General features: G+C 42.1%; 1 protein-coding gene across 5 annotated transcripts in view; it reads left to right on the forward strand.

The window, feature by feature from the left end:
* ATXN7 (ataxin 7) overlaps positions 1–17,409 on the forward strand; it is a 137,407-nt gene that overhangs the window by 29,993 nt on the left and 90,005 nt on the right. For 4 of the 5 annotated variants that reach the window (XR_004281188.1, XM_032324288.1, XM_032324295.1 and 1 more), the window contains exons 2-3: positions 2,629–2,727; positions 16,868–17,188. Coding sequence is in view for 4 of the 5 variants with exons in the window: in XM_032324288.1 (XP_032180179.1) it covers positions 16,879–17,188 (310 nt within the window). In the remaining variant the exon portion in view is untranslated. Of the gene's footprint in view, positions 1–2,628; positions 2,728–15,931; positions 16,479–16,867; positions 17,189–17,409 lie in introns of those variants that run through there. The other variant, XM_032324315.1, reaches the window with a different exon arrangement.

The raw sequence follows: 17,409 nt of genomic DNA on the forward strand, positions 1-17,409 counted from the left end.
AGTAGCTTACAGTCGAGCCCAGAGCAGAACCTCTTCATTCCAAATTCTAATTCCAAGGAGACCAAATGGAGTATCTCAGTTTGGGTCATGTGTCCTTTGGCCAAAGCAGAGGAGGAGTTTGGGATCACATAATACAAATATCATGTGGCAGAGAGTTGAGAATTACATAGTACTTAGGAAAAAGGATCACCATGGGCTAGGCAGCTCCTCTAGAGAAGAAGGGCATCTTCTACAATCTTGCCTACCCCCCCCAAAAAAATAAATAAATGTATGCTTCTCTCAGAACTTTGGAGAAATTCAAGTTATAGTTTTTTTTCTTTTTCTTTTTTTAAGATTTACCTACTTAGAGAGAGAGAGAATCTCAAGCATATTCTCCTGTTGAGTGCATAGCCCGATGTAAGCTCTGCTTGATCCCAAGACCCTGAGATCATGACCTGAGCCAAACCAAGAGTCAGATGCTTAACTGCCTGAGCTACTCAGGCATTCCTGTATCTTTTTTATTTCCTTCTCTCCCATCTCTCACTGCCTGTCTTTTAAAAACTATCTTATTAAAAATTATATTTATTGAACGTTTGTTACATTTTAGCTGGTAAATGAGTAAAATCTGTCCAGTTTTTTTCCTGTTCTTAGAAAATGCTTTACAGTCTACCTTTTAACAATATATCTTTGTCTTTGCAAAACAAAATTAAGTCACTGTTTAGGCAGTTTGGTAACAAGGGAGCTAAATAACATCAAAAGCCTCCCTCTAGTTCCAATTCCAAACCATTTATTTATTGGGCAATCTTGAGCAAATTATGATCTCTCTCAGTTTGTTTCCTTTCTAGTAAAATGGGGACCATAACAAGAGCTCTTTTGAGTACAGTGTTCTTGTGAAGATAAAAAAGAACATATACAAACATAGGATAATTGCCTTTCTGCCCCCTGTTCTAAGAGAACTTGCTATTTTTAAATGCTTATTTTTAGTAACTGCCACTACCTTTTTTCCTCTAAGAATAGAATTTCCTTTAAAGCATTTTTGAGGCATGCAGGCCAGTAAATGGTGAATTCTTTTAAAGGTAAATGCTGTCTTGGGGACGATTTCATGGCACCCAAAATCTGATGACTTCCTTGGGTACTTTGGGGATATGGCTGGAGTATCCTGATGGAAAATGGAAAAAAAGCTTGACCCAGTGAATTCATGCTAGCAAGCACAGAGTTTAATCTGATGCCAGTGTTGTTCCACCTCTAGTCTACTCTGAAGGAATCACTGTCAGTGGGCCGAATGGTTATCTCTAACATAACATCTTTATTGGCTGTCTCTATCCTGGTAATTTGTAGCTTCCTTTGAGTGATTTTGCATAGCTGTAAAGTATTTAAGATGCAGAGAAATGAATTTTGGCTCAGGAAAGACATGTTAAGCAAGATAGTGGCTTTTATTGGAAATAAGGCAGAAAAAGAACACTAAAATGGAAATAAGAGAAAAATTCTAAAAGATAGGAGACTAGGAAGGAATTAGAAATCCAAGGAAGACAAACAACTGGCTTATAACAATTGGAGGAGTGATTATGAATGCTTACATTACTGAATAACATTTTGTGGATGGATGAAACTGAAACTGTTTTTAAAAGGAAGAGGGAAAGGATATGGTCCAGGATAACTTAAAGAGCCAGTAAAGATAATTATGAATAAATGTTCAAAACATGGTATAGAATTTCAGCTCCTGACTTTTAGAGTTGCTTTATTAGCGTCTCAGACCATAGAAAATTTTGGCTTACTCTCTTAGAGTGGAAGTTAAGCAAAACAATCTTCTTGCCATCTAGCCTTGGTATATAGCTTTTGAGGATTATAGGAAGAGAAATATGTTAATAGTGAATTTTTCATATGAAATCAGCTTGCCTTATGCTTTACACCCTGAGAGCATCTGCTTCGAAGCTGTGTCATTACCTGTATTTGCTGTTTTCTCTTGTGCTGCCTGTCTGACTTGAAAACTGGCTTAATTTCTAACTCTGGTTTGTTAACCTCCGGTCCCTTGACTTCTTAACTCAGTGCTCTTCTCTGAGTTAATTTTAATAGTAACCACATTCTACTTGCAATATATATGTACGCATATCTATGGAAATACGTGCATGATGGAACACATAATTCCCTTGTGCTTTTTAGGAGGATGGCTTAATTGAGTTTTTGTTTTCTATTTGTAGTGTTATGAATTACTTTTTTGAATTGCTGAATAATAAAGGACTGAGTGAGCTCTCCAAATAATAATCTCATTCAGTGTGTGTTTTAAATTTGTGATACTGACAGGTTTCATAGGAGCAGGCTCTCTGAATAACCATTTCAAAAATTAAGTGAAAAGTCATTAGTGGCAAATTATACACAATGATTTTAAGCCCCAGGAGGCTGCCTCTATGTACACATTGAATAGTCATTTGTTCTTAGGTTATTGTAAATATAGCCAGTTAAATTCACTGTAAAAAGAAAAAAAAATGAATTGCATTTGTTAGAAAATTGGTAAAGTGCCTCTAATTTTAACACTTCGACATTTCAAGAGAGTTATAATAATTTCGGAACATCTGGCAGCAAATCAGATTTTAGATTCCTGACTAGCTTTATCCATTGTTTCATCCTTTTTTTCCTTTTCTATTTTTGTAGATCTAAACAGAATTAAGAAGAAAGAGCTTCCACAATCACAGCAGATGAAGATCCACTGGTGAATCAATCAGAATTTTTGGCCTGCCCTCCAAAGAAAAGGTAACTGGCTGTCCCAACATAGCACAGCCGAATAAATGCAATGCTTCTGATTATAACAGAGTTAGATTTTTACCAAAGGATGATAATTTTTAAAACTCAGGGTATCTGAGTAAGATCTCCAGTATAACCCTGAATATGATCTTGTAATAGGAAATGACACTGAATTTAAGAGTACAGTATTATTTGCTGTGTGTCAAAAGAAAAAGTGTACTAAATGACCATCCCCAACTTATTAACACTGTAGGAAGACTTCGGAGATAGGACCATCTCCCACTGTCCATCTCTCTCCACCTTTTCCTAGGAATTGGTTCAAAGACGTGCTCTTATGTTTCTGTTCAGTTCCACTTTCCCTCACTCCTGTTTTCTTCTCTCTTCAAACAATGTTGACCCAGCTGCTCAGAGCAGGGAAGATCCTAAGCGAATTTTAAAAGAAGCAGGAGTTCTTCAGACACACGCTCTGGGCCCAGAGCCTTTGCCTAGACTGCCAGGCGCTGTGTGCTCGTGGGCAGTCCCAGATCACTACAAAAATAATAGTCACTATTTTCTTTTTAAAGATTTTATTTTATTTATTTGACAGAGATCACAAGTAGGCAGAGAGGCAGGCAGAGAGAGAGGGGGAAGCAAGCTCCCCGTTGAGCAGAGAGCCCGATGCGGGGCTCAATCCCAGGACCCTGAGATCATGACCTCAGCCAAAAGCAGAGGCTTAACCCACTGAGCCACCCAGGCACCCCAATAACCGTCACTATTAATTGAGTTTCTCACTATGTATTTGCCTTTGTGCATTTAATATTAGGAGAGGAGGGTGGTAAGTTTCACATAGTATGAAAAAGAGGAAAAAGTCCTGGAGGAATTTTTATTAAAACAAAAAATCCATTTTCCTATCTACTCCTGAGAGGAATGAGGGAGCTAGAGCTTAAGATGCAATGTAAGATGAGTCACTGAGGGATAAAACTGAGCATGATCCAAACAGGGAAGACCAAAGGCCATTCAGCTTCTGAAATTGATCAACTTGTGTATTTAGGCAACAAATGCAGTGCTTCAGTTAGGCTGAAGCAACTGTAGCAAAGATGGAAACATTTTGAACAACATGAATAACTCATCCTCAAAGATAACTTTACAAACAGAAACAGGAGCTTCAGGGAGAATGTAGCAGTTCTGTTTAGGTGCTTGGAGCATGTGACAGGATGGCTCTGAAGTCTCTGCCCTCAAAAGGGGCACCTAAAATTTTCTGACCTAAAGCTGAAAGGCCAGCATTTCAGAGGTATCCTTCAGGGATCATCAAAGTTATCACAAAGGATGGCATTCATTGTGGAATATCTGGAAAGCACCAGTGGTTTCTTAGATGGTGGTGAGCAACAGGTGGTCGGGGAGGGGGGGTGAGGGTGGTGGTGGAGGGGAGGTAGGGAGGTAGAGAGAAAACACATTTGACAGAAATGCTAAAGGAGCTCTTTAGTCTGTAGTTGTTCAACTGAGCTTCTAGAACTGCGAGCAGAGGGATTGTCCTTGAAGAGGAAAAGAGAATAGGAGGTGGTTTTCACAGGTTACAGTTATGACTTTTTTTTTTTTTTAAAGATTTTATTTATTTATTTGACAGAGAGAGATCACAGTAGACAGAGAGGCAGGTAGAGAGAGAGAGAGGGAAGCAGGCTCCCTGCTGAGCAGAGAGCCCGATGTGGGACTCGATCCCAGGAACCTGAGATCATGACCTGAGCCGAAGGCAGCGGCTTAACCCACTGAGCCACCCAGGTGCCCCATGACTTTTTTTTTTTTTTTAAGATTTTGTTTATTTATTTGACAGAGATCACAAGTGGGCAGAGAGGCAGGCAGAGAGAGAGAGAGAGAGAGAGGAGGAAGCAGTTCCCTGCCAAGCAGAGAACCCGATGCGGGACTTGATCCCAGGACCCTGAGATCATGATCTGAGCCGAAGGCAGAGGCTTAACCCACTGAGCCACCCAGGCACCCCATGACTTATTCTTTTTTGAATAGTGTTCAGACAGAAAGATTAATTTGATACCAGAAGGTCAATGACAAGGGGAAGGAAAGGAGGAAGCATAACAAACTCAAGTCCGCAAGAAGTGTGACGAACTCAAGTCCAGACAGGTAGAGTACTGAAATGGGCCAGGTAGCACTGTGAGAAACTGTCAAATTTATGGCCAGTCTGAAGGGCAGCCCCTTTTCATGCCAACTGATTATAGGCCCAGTACCCATTCAGTAAATGTTTGAGTGCCTACCTATGTCATGCTGTGCTCTCTGGGCATTGGGGATTAATTAGCAAAGCAGAGGGACAAAAGTCCCTGCCATTGTGCCACCTACTTTTTCATGGAAAGACACAGATCATAGAAAATCTAGTAAGTAAATACATTATACTAGATGATGAGAATTGGCTAGAAAAAGCAGGTCAGGATAATGAGAATCATGTGTGCTGATGAGGGGTGGAGTTTTAGCGTTAAATAAGGGTGGTCAGGATAGGTTTTTTGAGAAGGTGAGATCTGTGCATTAAGGATGAAGGAGCGAACGTTGTTACATGCAAAGGCCTAAAGCAGGAGCCTGCCTGAGCCTTCTGAGAAAGGTGAGAGTCAGAGCTGCTTTAGCAGGCAAGAGAATGGTAGGAAATAAGATCAGATAGGTACAAGACCAGTGAGTACAGCCTTAAAGGCCATCCCTCGGCCCTTTTATTCTGGGAGGAGTGGGATGCCACTGGAAGATTTTGAGTAGAAGAATGACTTGATCTGACTTCTGTTTTTTCTTTCTTTCTTTCCTTCTTTCTTTCTTTCTTTTTTAAGATTTTGTTTGTTTATTTGACAGAGAGGTAGAGCACACACATGCTTACAGGGTGTGGCAGGCAAAGGAAGAGGAAAAGAAGGAGCTGGATGTGGGGCTCAATCCCAGGACCCAGACCTCCTGAGTCTCATGACCTGAGCCCAAGGCAGACGCTCAACTGACAGAGCCACCCAGGCACCACTGTGACTTTTTTAATAGAAGTGCTGTGGCAGCTATACTGAGATAGGCTGTAAGGGGCAAGGGTAAAAACCAGGTCAGCTGTGGTTATTGGAATCAGCCAGGCAGATTTTTAAGGGACCTGAACTCAACTTTAGTTATTTTCCCTGAGTTTTTCAATGTTAGCAACTAATTTAAGAAAAACAGTTTGAGTAAACCTAAATAAGCCTTTGGGATTCTGCCATCTGGTGACAGTTTGCTCCCTCACCTATGGAAGTGGAGAAGGAATTCAGAGGTTGAGAACTTTGGGACAGGCTAAATTGTGGAGGGTAAGAGTTAATTTGAAACTCACATGAAAGCTTGACTTTGTTTAGGAGGTGAAAGTGAAGGAAGGGAAAGGTAATGGCATGCAGAAATAGCCAAAAGGTAGCTACAAGCCCAATGCCCGTCTCTGATGAACAGATAAATTGTGGTACCTCCGCACAATGGGATATTATTTAGCCGTAAAGAGGAATAAATTACAGATATCTGCTCCAACATGGATGAACCTTGAAAACATTATGCTAACTGAAAAGACACCAGACACAAAAGGCCCCATATTGTGTGGTTTTAATTATGTGAAATATCTAATATAGGCAAATCTACTGAGACAAAACAGATGTTGGGGAGGGATGGGAGATGGGGAGTGCCTGCTTAATGGGTACAGGCTTTCCTTTTGGGGTTGTAAAAATGTTCTGGAACCACATAGTGATGATGGTTGTAGCATGCTGTGTATGTACTAAATACCACGTAGTATACTGTAAAGTGGTTAGAATTGTGAATTTTATGTTATGTGAATTTTACCTCAGTCGGGGCGGGGGAAGAATGGCATACAGAAAAACATTTGAGAGATGTATATTTTAGGTTCTGTGTAGCTCAAGTGGAATCTTTGTAAGGGGGACTGATGGATGGTAAAGCTGGAAAAAGGATGTTGGGCCAGGTACTGAAAGGTGTTGCCTGCTAGAATCTCTTCTGCTGGAGGCTGTAAAGTATAACAGCATGTATTCCATGAGAAAGAATGAGACTAAAGAGAGGTTGGTGTTTTGGGAATCCCCGCTTCTGTGTTTCAAAGCAAAGTAAATGGCTTCTGGTCTTACCAATCTGTGATAACTGTTATTTACTTGGTAAAATTTTGTGACAATCATACAAAGGCTTCAAACAAAATGAATTTAGGGGTTCTCCTAAAAAAAAAAAAAAAACCATATTATAGTTCCTGGTTTTAGAAAAGGTTGTTAAAAAAAAATTTAAGTAACTATATGAGGAGATGGGATGTGTCATTTAACCTTACTGTGGTAATCATTTTCAGTAGGTGTATCAAAATTTGCACATCTTAAACTTTCATAATGTTATATTTCAGTTATATTCCAATAAAGCTGGAAGAATTGCAGCATTATATAAATATGTATGTTAATAAAAGTCCCTTTAATTACATTCTTTCACTTCCAGTTTTCCATAAGTCCAGAATTATCTAGACTGTTTCCTATGCATAGACTTGTCATCCTCATCACTATTACTGTTTCACAAAAATAGACATGTATTATGCAAGTACTTTGCAAGTTGCTTTTTTTTTTTTTAAGATTTTATTTATTTATTTGGCAGAGATCACAAGTAGGCAGAGAGGCAGGCAGAGAGAGAAGGAAGCAGGCGCCCCGCCGAGCAGAGAGCCTGACGCAGGGCTTGATCCAGGACAGTGGGACCACGACCTGAGCCTAAGGTAGAGGCCTAACCCACTGAGCCACCCAGGTGTCCCCTTGCAATTTGCTTTTAAAAAATTTTACCTTGGCTGTCTTTCTACTTCTTTCTTTGGGACTGCTACATTATATGCTATACTTTCATTTGTAAAAACAAACAAAAAATGAAAAGCAAATGCAATTTACCCCCATTACAAAGAGGATGAGGATTATAAAGTATAAAATATAAAATTAGCTAACACTTAATGAGTACTTACTATGCAGCAAGTGCTATTCTAAGCATATTACATAGTTGACTCCTTGTAACAAGTTGATAAGGTAGAATACTGTTATGATACTGCATAGATGAGGTATAGATATTGTTATGGTCCTCCTTTTATAGAAAAGCTAACTGAGGCAGAGACAAAGCCTGTCCTGTTAAGGTCCAGAGTTAGGCAGTGGCAGAGATAGACTCCAGGACATGTCTCACTCCCACTGATGTTTGTCCTGAGGGACCTTGTGGGCAGTGGTGTGAGATCATAGAGATTTTTCAGAAGTCAATCTGGAATTCTGTGTGAAATTTTCCAAGTTTAATGTTGGCTTAAAAAAAAATTGAAATATAATTCAAATACCACAGATTTACCCATTTAATAATCTTTAATGTATTCATGGTGTTGTATAACTGTCCCCTCCATATAGGTCTAAACATTTTCATTACTCCCAAAGGAGGACCCTATTTGCATCAAGTAGTAACTCCTCATTTTCCCCTCCCCTCGGGCCTGAAAGCCACCTGTTTGTTTTCTGTGTGTAGAGATTTGCTTATTCTGGATATTTTATAGAAATGAAATCATATAATATATGGCCTTTTGTGTCAGGCTTCTTTTCCTTAGCTTGTTTTTCAGGCTTATCTATGTCGTAGCATGTATTAGTACTTTACTCCTTTTAGTGGCTGAATAATAGTCCATTGTATGGATATGCACAATTTTATTCCTCCATCAGTTGATGGACACTTAGATTGCTTCTACCTTTTAGTTGTAAGTAATGCTGTTATGAATATTGGTGTACAAATCTGTGTTTGAGTCCTTGCTTTCAAATCTTTTGAGTATATATCTAGAAGTAGAATTATAGGATCTTATTGCAAATCTGTGTTTAACCTTTGGAAGGACTGCCAGACTTTTCCACAGGGGTTGTATCATTTTATATTCCTACCAGCAATATACAAGAATTCCAGTTTTTCTGCATCTTTGCCAAGACTTATTATTTTCTGTTTTGTTTTGATAATAGACAACCTAATGGGTGGGAATCAGTAACTCTTGTGGATTTTATATGAGGGCTTGATCCAGGACTCTAGGATCATGACCTATGCCGAAGGCAGACGCTTAACTCACTGAGCTACCTATTTCACCCATGTATGTATTCCTGAAATGAAAAATGATATTGGATATCTTTTCCTTTGCTGTTGGTTATTTGTGTTATCTTTTTGGACAAAGGTCTGTTGAAATCCTTTGCCAGTTTTAAAAATTAGGTTATTTGCCTCCCCCTGTTTGTGGATTATAAGAATTCTTTATACGTTCCAGATACAAGTCTCTCATTAGAATACACAGTTTGCAAAAATTTTCTCCCTGTGGGTTGTCTTTTTATTTTCCTGAAGGTGTCCTTTGAAGCCCAAAGGTTTGATGGTTTTGGTGAAATCCCATTTATCTATTTGGCTCTGTTTTTAAGAAATTACCTGGTAAGTCAGATTCTAGCTTACTAACCACTTACATATGATTGCTGTCCTCTACTGCCACTCCCCCACAGAAACTATTTGGAAAAATCCTAATGCTTTGTGAAAATACCTGTTTTCTGAAGTGGAGAGAGGCAAGAGGTTCTGGAAAGTAGCAATGGTAGACTCAGTAGCAATTTTGTTTCAATTCTGTTCTGCCTCTGCTGAAGTTCCTTTACTTGGAGCAGTTTGGTGGGGAGGAGATTGTGGTAGAAGGTGAAGAGTCCTCAAGATTTTTACATTGATCCATAAAAGGTTAAAGAGGTTAAAATGTCAGAAACTTTGCCTTCTTTCATAGATTGTAGCATTTAAAATCAGAATGGCCATGGGGATGCAGTAATGGTGTGTTTCTAGGAAGACAGGTTTAGGGACCACCACATCTATAAAGTCTTTGGGGTTAAGGTCTCCCTTCTGTATGAGAGAATATGTGTTAGGATTAGGGGTTGAAGACAGAAAACAGTATTCATTCATTCACATATTTAATGAAAAATAGTTAAATCTGCATGCCATTTATGTTTGCTAAGAAAAGGAAAGTTTTATTTTGGTGGTGGACAGGGGATGAAAGCCTTTGTGGAACAGTCTGTCCTTTGGGAAGCAGTACAAACCCAGATGGCTACAGGATCACAAAGAATGGGGAAAAGTCAGGGGGGTTGAATTTGTGGAATCTAGGACTTTGCTCAGAGCTAGAACTTTGCTGAGGAAAGAAGGAAGAAGATGTGTTGTTCCTTCCCTTTGCACTGACGCACCTGCATTGTTAGTCCTAGAGTTCAGCCTTAAAGCATTTTGCTGACTAACTGTGGGAACTGGCCACCGCACATCCCAGGTTCGTGGGTAGGTACATTCTAAACTCCCAGTAACACCCTTATGTTGGGAATGCAAACGTTTGACCCTGGGAAGACTAAGCATATATCTCTTTGCCACCTTGATTTTGAGCATGAACTTTTTTTTTTTTTTTTTTAAGATTTTATTTATTTAGGGACACCTGGGTGGCTCAGTGGGTTAATGCCTCTGCCTTCTGCTGGGGTCATGATCCCAGGGTCCTGTGATCGAGTCCCAAGTCGGGCTCTCTGTTAGCAGGGAGCCTGCTTCCTCTTCTCTCTGCCTGCCTCTCTGCCTACTTGTGATCTCTGTCTATCAAATAAATAAATAAAATCTTAAAAAAAAAGATTTTATTTATTTACTTGTCAGAGAGAGAGAGACCGCACAAGCAGGCAGAGTGGCAGACAGAGGCAGAGAGAGAAGCAGTCTCCCCACTGAGCAAGAAGCCCAATGTGGGACTTGATCCCAGGACCCTGGGATCATGAGCTGAGCCGAAGTCAACAGCTTAATCTACTGAGCCACCCAGGCGTCCCTTGAGCATGAATTCTTAACCTCAATCCATGAAATCCCATGATTTAGAGGTGGAGATGAGTTCTCTTGTGCTTAAGTGTGAGGAATCGGGGAAGATTTTGTTAAAGAAACGGTATTTGAGGAGGTCCTTGGTTGAGCAAGTAGGATTTAAACCAACAGACACAAAATATGATAAATAGAGTGATCTTTATGAACAAAGCCTGGGTGCCAGGGCTCTGGAGTGCGGAGCATGTTTGAAGCTATAGATTGGTCATTTTGGCAGGACTGTAGAGTACCTGCTGGAGGGAGCACTGTGGTTGTGGTGAAATGGAACCAACTTATGAGGGCTTGTAGTGCTAGGTGAGAAGCTTTTACTGACTTCAGTGGTCAGTGGGGAGTCCCGACAACTGGTAGAGTGAGGACTGACATAACTAAAACCATTCTTCATTCTGTAAGACTGACCTGACACAGTAGCATGGTTCCATTAAAATTGGGACTTTCTGTGTGACAGACATGGTGTTAATAAAAATAGCTAACACGTACGGGGTGCTTTTGTACTGTGAGGTTTCCTGATTCTCCTCATAAAGTAGATACTCTTGTTTTACTAATTTTATAGATGAGGAAACAGGTACAGAGAGGTTAAATGGTTTCCCCAGAATTACACCACATGTGGTAGCACAAGGATTCGGCCTGGGCAGACCGGCTTTAGAACTCATGTTCTTAACTGCTGGGTCCATAGGTTGTGATATTTACAGTCATGTCAGTAAAACCTGTATCAGTAGAAAGATTTTGGAAATTATTTTTAACAATGTGTTTAATCTTTGCATTTTATTGCATCTGAGGCAGTGCACTAGAACTTTATATAGTCAGCTTCTTTTTATAGCTAAATGCTAGTCTGACTTCTCCATTTTTTCCCATAACATTTTTCTATTCTTTCTCTCTCTCTTTTTTAGCTACTTAAAGGCTTTAAGTGAAGATTTTAAATCAAGTTTGTCAGTAGTTTAAAATTATGGGCCAATATTAAGTCCCTAGAACACTTGGTCTTTATTCAGTTTAAAGTTAAAACTTACTATTTGTATTTTGTATTTTTTTATTTTTAAGATTTTATTTATTTGGGAGAGAGTGAGAGAGAGCGCACAAGCAGGGGGGCTGCAGAGGGAGAGGGAGAAGCTGACTTCCCACCTAACAGGGAGTCCGAAGCATAGCCCGGTGCAGGGCTTCATCCCAAGATCCCAGTGATCTGAGCTGAAGGGAGACGCTTAACCTGACAGCAGACGCTTAACCTGACTAAGCCACCCAGGTGCTCCTATTATTTTGTATTTTTAAATTTTCTCTTCCTTCAGTTTGCTATTACTGGTGAATGTTTCTTTGGGAGAATTCGCCTGTAGCTTACACTTGTGATTAAGAAAGCAAACTCAGAACTCAAAATTTTGGATCTCTTGGCACCTGGCACAGCTTATAGAATGAATATGTGTATAGGTTAAATCTTTAAAAAGGTAACTACCCATCATCCTTAAGTTTCCACCTCTGCAGCTATCCTTATTATTTCTAATTTTGCCTTTGGTTGTGAGCAGTGCCAGCTACTGAGCTGAATTCAGTTTCCTCCTTCCACTGTTCTCCCCCTGCTGGAGTAGAGGTATGCATGACAGGCTGCAAGTATTTCACTAGAGGGAGCATGGTTAAAGGGTCCTTGCCTGCCAGCCCCACATGCGGAAGAGAGCAGAGCCCTGGCTCTGGAGAAGAAAGGAAGAGAGAGAGAGGTGTGGTCAGACGAAGGAGAGAGGATATGAATAAAGGCTCAGCCAATTTTAGGAGAAATAAAGAAACCAAAACCAACACATTCCTAATTCAGGGGATCTGAGTTTCTTGTTACTCAAATAACTGCAATTCTTTGGGGTTGATAATGGAGAATCTCTGTTACCAATCCTCTAATTTGCACAGATAAATATACTGTAGTTACTGGTTTTCAAGTTTATTAAAATGTTGTAGTGGGACCTGTGGGGATTTTTTTTGTTTTGTTTTGTGTTGTTTCACTTTCCAAATAAAATGGCTGGTTGTGTGGTGGGGTCTTACATCTTAGAAGTTTTTAGACAGTTTCAGCCATTTTACATTAAACCGAATTTAAAGACTGAAAAAGATCAACTTTTATTTTTTCCACTTAGTGATGCCTTTAGCCTTTGAACAAAAGCATTTTACAAGTGAATCTGCTGTGCAAAGAATACTTTTTGTAAAGAGAGACCTTGTTACCCTTGGCACCTACTGGGAACATCCCTAAATTTGGATGGTGAAGTAAGGCCATATTTTAAATGCATCCCTGGAAGGGATGAAATGCCCAGAATTTGGCAGCATTTCACGTCTGACGGCCTAGTTCTTAAGCCACGTACAGTCTAATTGGTGGTGACAGCCTTTTGCATAAGAGCATTTTGATGAATTAAAATTTTTCCCCTACTTCTTATTCTTATGAGGTCCTCAACAAAATCACTGTGTTGTGTTTACCTTGTGTCGGTCTGAGCGCCAGGTATGTGTTAGGCAATCAGGAAGTGTTTGAAAAATTGGGTCCTCATTACTCAGACCTTATGAAACATATCATCTGTATGGATGGGTAGTGAAGATCCTCAGAGCTGTAAGACATCACCAATACACTGGCAGGAACACGGATTGATAGCATACAAAGGACACTACTGTATTAAAATAATTACATTAAATGAATACAAATTGTATTGGTAATTTTCATTTTAAATATTTGGGTATGGAGGAGGGGTATTTAGGTAAGAAGTCATCAGGTTTTTTTATTATGGCCTGGTAGGTAAAATTTGAGTGTCTGCTGTACTTTTCTTTATAGACCCATGCCTTATTTATAAGGAGTAGTTTGGAAATGTTGCCCAAATTTGCATATCAGAACACTGTACTTTGTCAGATACCAGTTTTGACTTTTGTCAGTGACTCAGTTGAACTATTGGGAAACACAGACCAACTATGGATATCAGAGTCTGGGAGGATTTAGGATGTACTTATGGGTGAAGAGAGTGTAGTAAGATACATTGGCTGTATGTAGCAGAATAGCATTGGTGGGCAGGTGCCCGGAGTTGCCTGTTATTCTTTTGGTACCCACATCTTCAACTTTAAATTCAAATAAATTTCATAGATGAGAATTGATCTGGGTTGCTTAGTTTGATATTAGACCCTTATGATAGGGTTTATTTTGTTTTAAGCTTTGTACCAAGTGCTTTCTATGGATCTTTCCCTCAGAAGAATCCTGGCTTTATCTCTATTTTACATATTAGGAGGCTGAAGTTCAGACAAGTCAGGTTAGGTCATTTGCTCCAATGACAGTTTGTAAGTAGAAGAGCCAGTATGTGGACCCAGGAAAAATTCATAGCACCTGGCTTCCAGAGCCCTCCTTCGTTATCCTTATTTGTAAGTTGCAAGAAATACAGCTTCTACCTTATACAGTTTTGAATATCAGTTGCGATAATGCAGTAAGGTACCTTGGGCAGTGCTTGGCTCCTAGCGGGTACTCAGTATTCATAGTTGTTATTAGTCACAGTTTCTCATAATAACTATCATAGTGCTAGGAGGATACTTAGTATTTTTCACTTAAAGCATTGTGTTTTCTTTATTAAACCACTCAAAAACTGTGAAGAAAAAAAAGAGATACTGAGCAACAATAAGAACAGAAGGCGAAGTATGATAAAGTGCTATGTTGAGCCCATTGGTTAAAGGTTGTATTAGTGAATCTTGAAGGATTTCACATGTAAAAAGAGGAAAACCAAGCCACGTCTTGGGGAAGTCAGTCTGTACTTCATGTTTGCCATTCTTCCCCTTATTTTTGTTCTCACACTGCTCTCTCAGAGATCAGAAGGGCTATACTCAAAAGGCCAGCTCCCTTTCGTATCTGTATAGCTGGGTGGCCCTAGGCTTTTTTTTTTTTTTTTTAAATGGCAGGTCCAAATGACATTAAAATTCAAATTTTCATTTATCTTAAATATTGAACTAAAGAATTCAAAGAATTAATAAACTGTACTTTAATCTAGGAAAACAGAAATTGGACATTTTTATGTGATTCTGTAAATTTTTCAGTGATTTGGAATGAATGAAAAGTTGAAAGTGCAATGAGGACTTCCTTTTCCAGTTTTGAGGGCCTATATTAAGAAGTAGGAACCCTTGATACTAACAGGGTTGATTACATGTTTTGCCCATGCATTTTTCTCGCTGGTAACTTATACAGGAAATTGAAGCCTTAGAAATGATTTTTTATCCTTCCAATAATTTCCACCATTTTTGTTTTTTTTTTTTTTTTTAATGGTAATTAAAAAAAAAGATGTTATCTATTTATTTATTTATTTATTTATTTATTTAGAGGGTGTGTGATTGGGGGAGAAGCAGAGGGAGCGGGAGAGAGAGAATCTTAAGTAGACTCCACACTGAGCACAGAGCCCGAGAGGGGTTTAATCTCACTACCCTGAGATCATGACCTGAGCCAAAATCAAGAGTCAGACACTTAACCAACCGGCCCCTGTATTTACTACTTCTTAGATAATGACAGAAAGCATGCATAATTTCACTTTTTGGAACTTACTTTTGCATGCAGTCCAGGAAAATTTTACACCGTTATTTCTAAATCTTTATAAAATAAAAAATGCATGTGTAAGTGTATATGTGTATGTGTGTATTTTTAAAGCTTGTAAAATTTCAGCTGAAACTCTCTAGGAGCCCTGAATTAAGTTTAGGTTGCAGGAACATTTTCTTCTTAATTTTTGCTCTTATTTTTGTTTCTGCAAGTTGGACTTTGTTTCTGTAGCAGAGAAGTTGGCCACCTCTGTCACAGCAGATATTCAAAATAAAAAACATGAAAGCTTCTGCCTTCCCACCTGGAGAAAGCACCTGTAAGCAAACAACTATGACACATCTGCCTAGGAGTTCTGATATTACTGCCATGTGAAACATGATCAAAATCCTTGTTCTGTCTCAGGCTTCAGATTCTCCCATCAGTTTGAAACAGCAGAGCACTCAAAGGTGCCTGGTGTGGTCTACTACTGTTTCAAGTACTTCGCTTGCTGTAGTTTATTAAGTATACTTTTATTTTGCTATCTATACCTATCACTTAAGCAAAAGCTTTGCATCCTGTGTGTTGGGGAGGGGTGCTAAGTTTTGTGGGCTATTGCTTAATTTAGTGTACAAAACCTGACAAACACTATCTTCTAGACACATTTTCTAGGAATGCTGTATATTCTCCAAGCCCTGGGTTCCCGTCCTCCCAAGCAAAGGCAACCATGAAAAGGGAGGGACCAACAACTCGAATTAAAAATGAGTCCGATTTTAAAATGGCAAGATCCGCCCCCCCACTCGGGGGGCCCCACTTCTAGGGGCAGTGGAAGGGGAAATAGAAAAAATTCGGATAGTGCTTCCAAAACATGTACACGGATTCGCTTCCGTCTCTCTCTCTTCATCTTACACTGATTTTATGGTCTCTTTGCTAAATGAGAAGTTCAAGTTCCCCGGGCGCACGCCGTGACCTCTAGTGGTGGGCATCGGGCGAACACCAGCCTTCGGGCTGACACCTGGGATGGCACCTGGGCCGCATTTCCTTGCCGGCCCGTGGTTTCCTACATATTAGGCGGCGGCTTGCCATTCATGCTTTTTGACAGCTGCGCGGCCGCCTGCGAACTGAGAGCGAAGCGCTCCCTGCACCAACCCCTGCGCCCCTGTTCCAAAGCCCCTGGCGGGAGGGCCGGACGGCGACAACACTCGATGGTGTTTCGGGGCCCGCCGGCCGGCTCGCTTCTCCATAGGTGGCTGCGTTTCCGACTTCGCCCTGGCTCCACTCCGGGGGCTTGACGTGCAAACTTCGCCGGAGCGAGCTGAGAGGGAGGGACCGGCGAGGGGGAGGAGGCGGCGGGAGGCGCCTCTGCTTAAGGGAGCCGGTCGGGCGCCGCCGCTCGGACGGACGCGCGGACGGAAGGAAGGAGCGGGGCCGCCGGGCCCGGCCCGGGGATGCGAGCGGCCTCAGGGTGGGCAGCCCGAGGGTCGGGGGTGCGTCTTCGGGCCTCCCCGCCGCGGGCAGCCGTGGCGGGAGCAGCCCCGGGCGCCGGCCTCCGTGCGGGTCTCGGCGGCAGAGGCAGGCAAGGGACCCTGCGCCGTGGTGGCGGGCCGCCGCAGGCTCGTCCCCTCCCCCGAGGGGCCGCGGGAGTCGAAAGCGAAAGCGAGCCCGGGCCACGGACTTTGCGCCCGGGGCTGGGGGTGGCCCAGGAGGAGGCGGGTTGGGAGGGCTGGGCGGCCGGGGGGCGCTGTCAGCGCGCCCCACCCGGCCTGCGGGCCGCGCACGCCGCCGGAACTCCCCGGCGCCTCCTTAAAAGCGGCCCCCGCGCGACTCTTTTCCCCCTTTTTTGTTACATTGTAGGAGCGGAAAGAATGTCGGAGCGGGCCGTGGATGACGTCAGGGGGGAGCCGCGCCGAGCGGCGGCGGCAGCGGGCGGAGCGGTGGCGGCGGCCGCCCGGCAGCAGCAGCAGCAGCAGCAGCAGCAGCCTCCGCAGCCCCAGCGGCAGCCGCCGCCGCCGCGGCGCCTCCGGCCGGAGGACGGCGGCCCCGGCGCCGCCTCCACCTCGACCGCTGCCGCAATGGCGACCGTCGGGGAGCGCAGGCCCCTGCCCAGTCCAGAAGCGATGCTGGGACAGTCGTGGAATCTGTGGGTCGAGGCTTCCAAACTTCCTGGGAAGGACGGTGAGTGTCCACGCCCTCCTCTTCCCCCAGTCCCTAAGTCCCCCATCCTCTGACCCTTTCCCCCTCCCCCCACCCTGTGACCCGCCCCCTCGGGGGTCAGAGATGCTATCGCTCGGTTGGGGTACGCGGAGGTGCCCGCACCTATTCCGTGCGTGCGTCAGCATGCGTCACACTCCCGGCCACTGATCTGCCTCTCCCCTCCTCCTGTGTGTGTGTATCTC

This window comes from Mustela erminea, chromosome 1, assembly GCF_009829155.1.
Source record: "Mustela erminea isolate mMusErm1 chromosome 1, mMusErm1.Pri, whole genome shotgun sequence".
Classification (NCBI taxonomy): domain Eukaryota; kingdom Metazoa; phylum Chordata; class Mammalia; order Carnivora; family Mustelidae; genus Mustela; species Mustela erminea.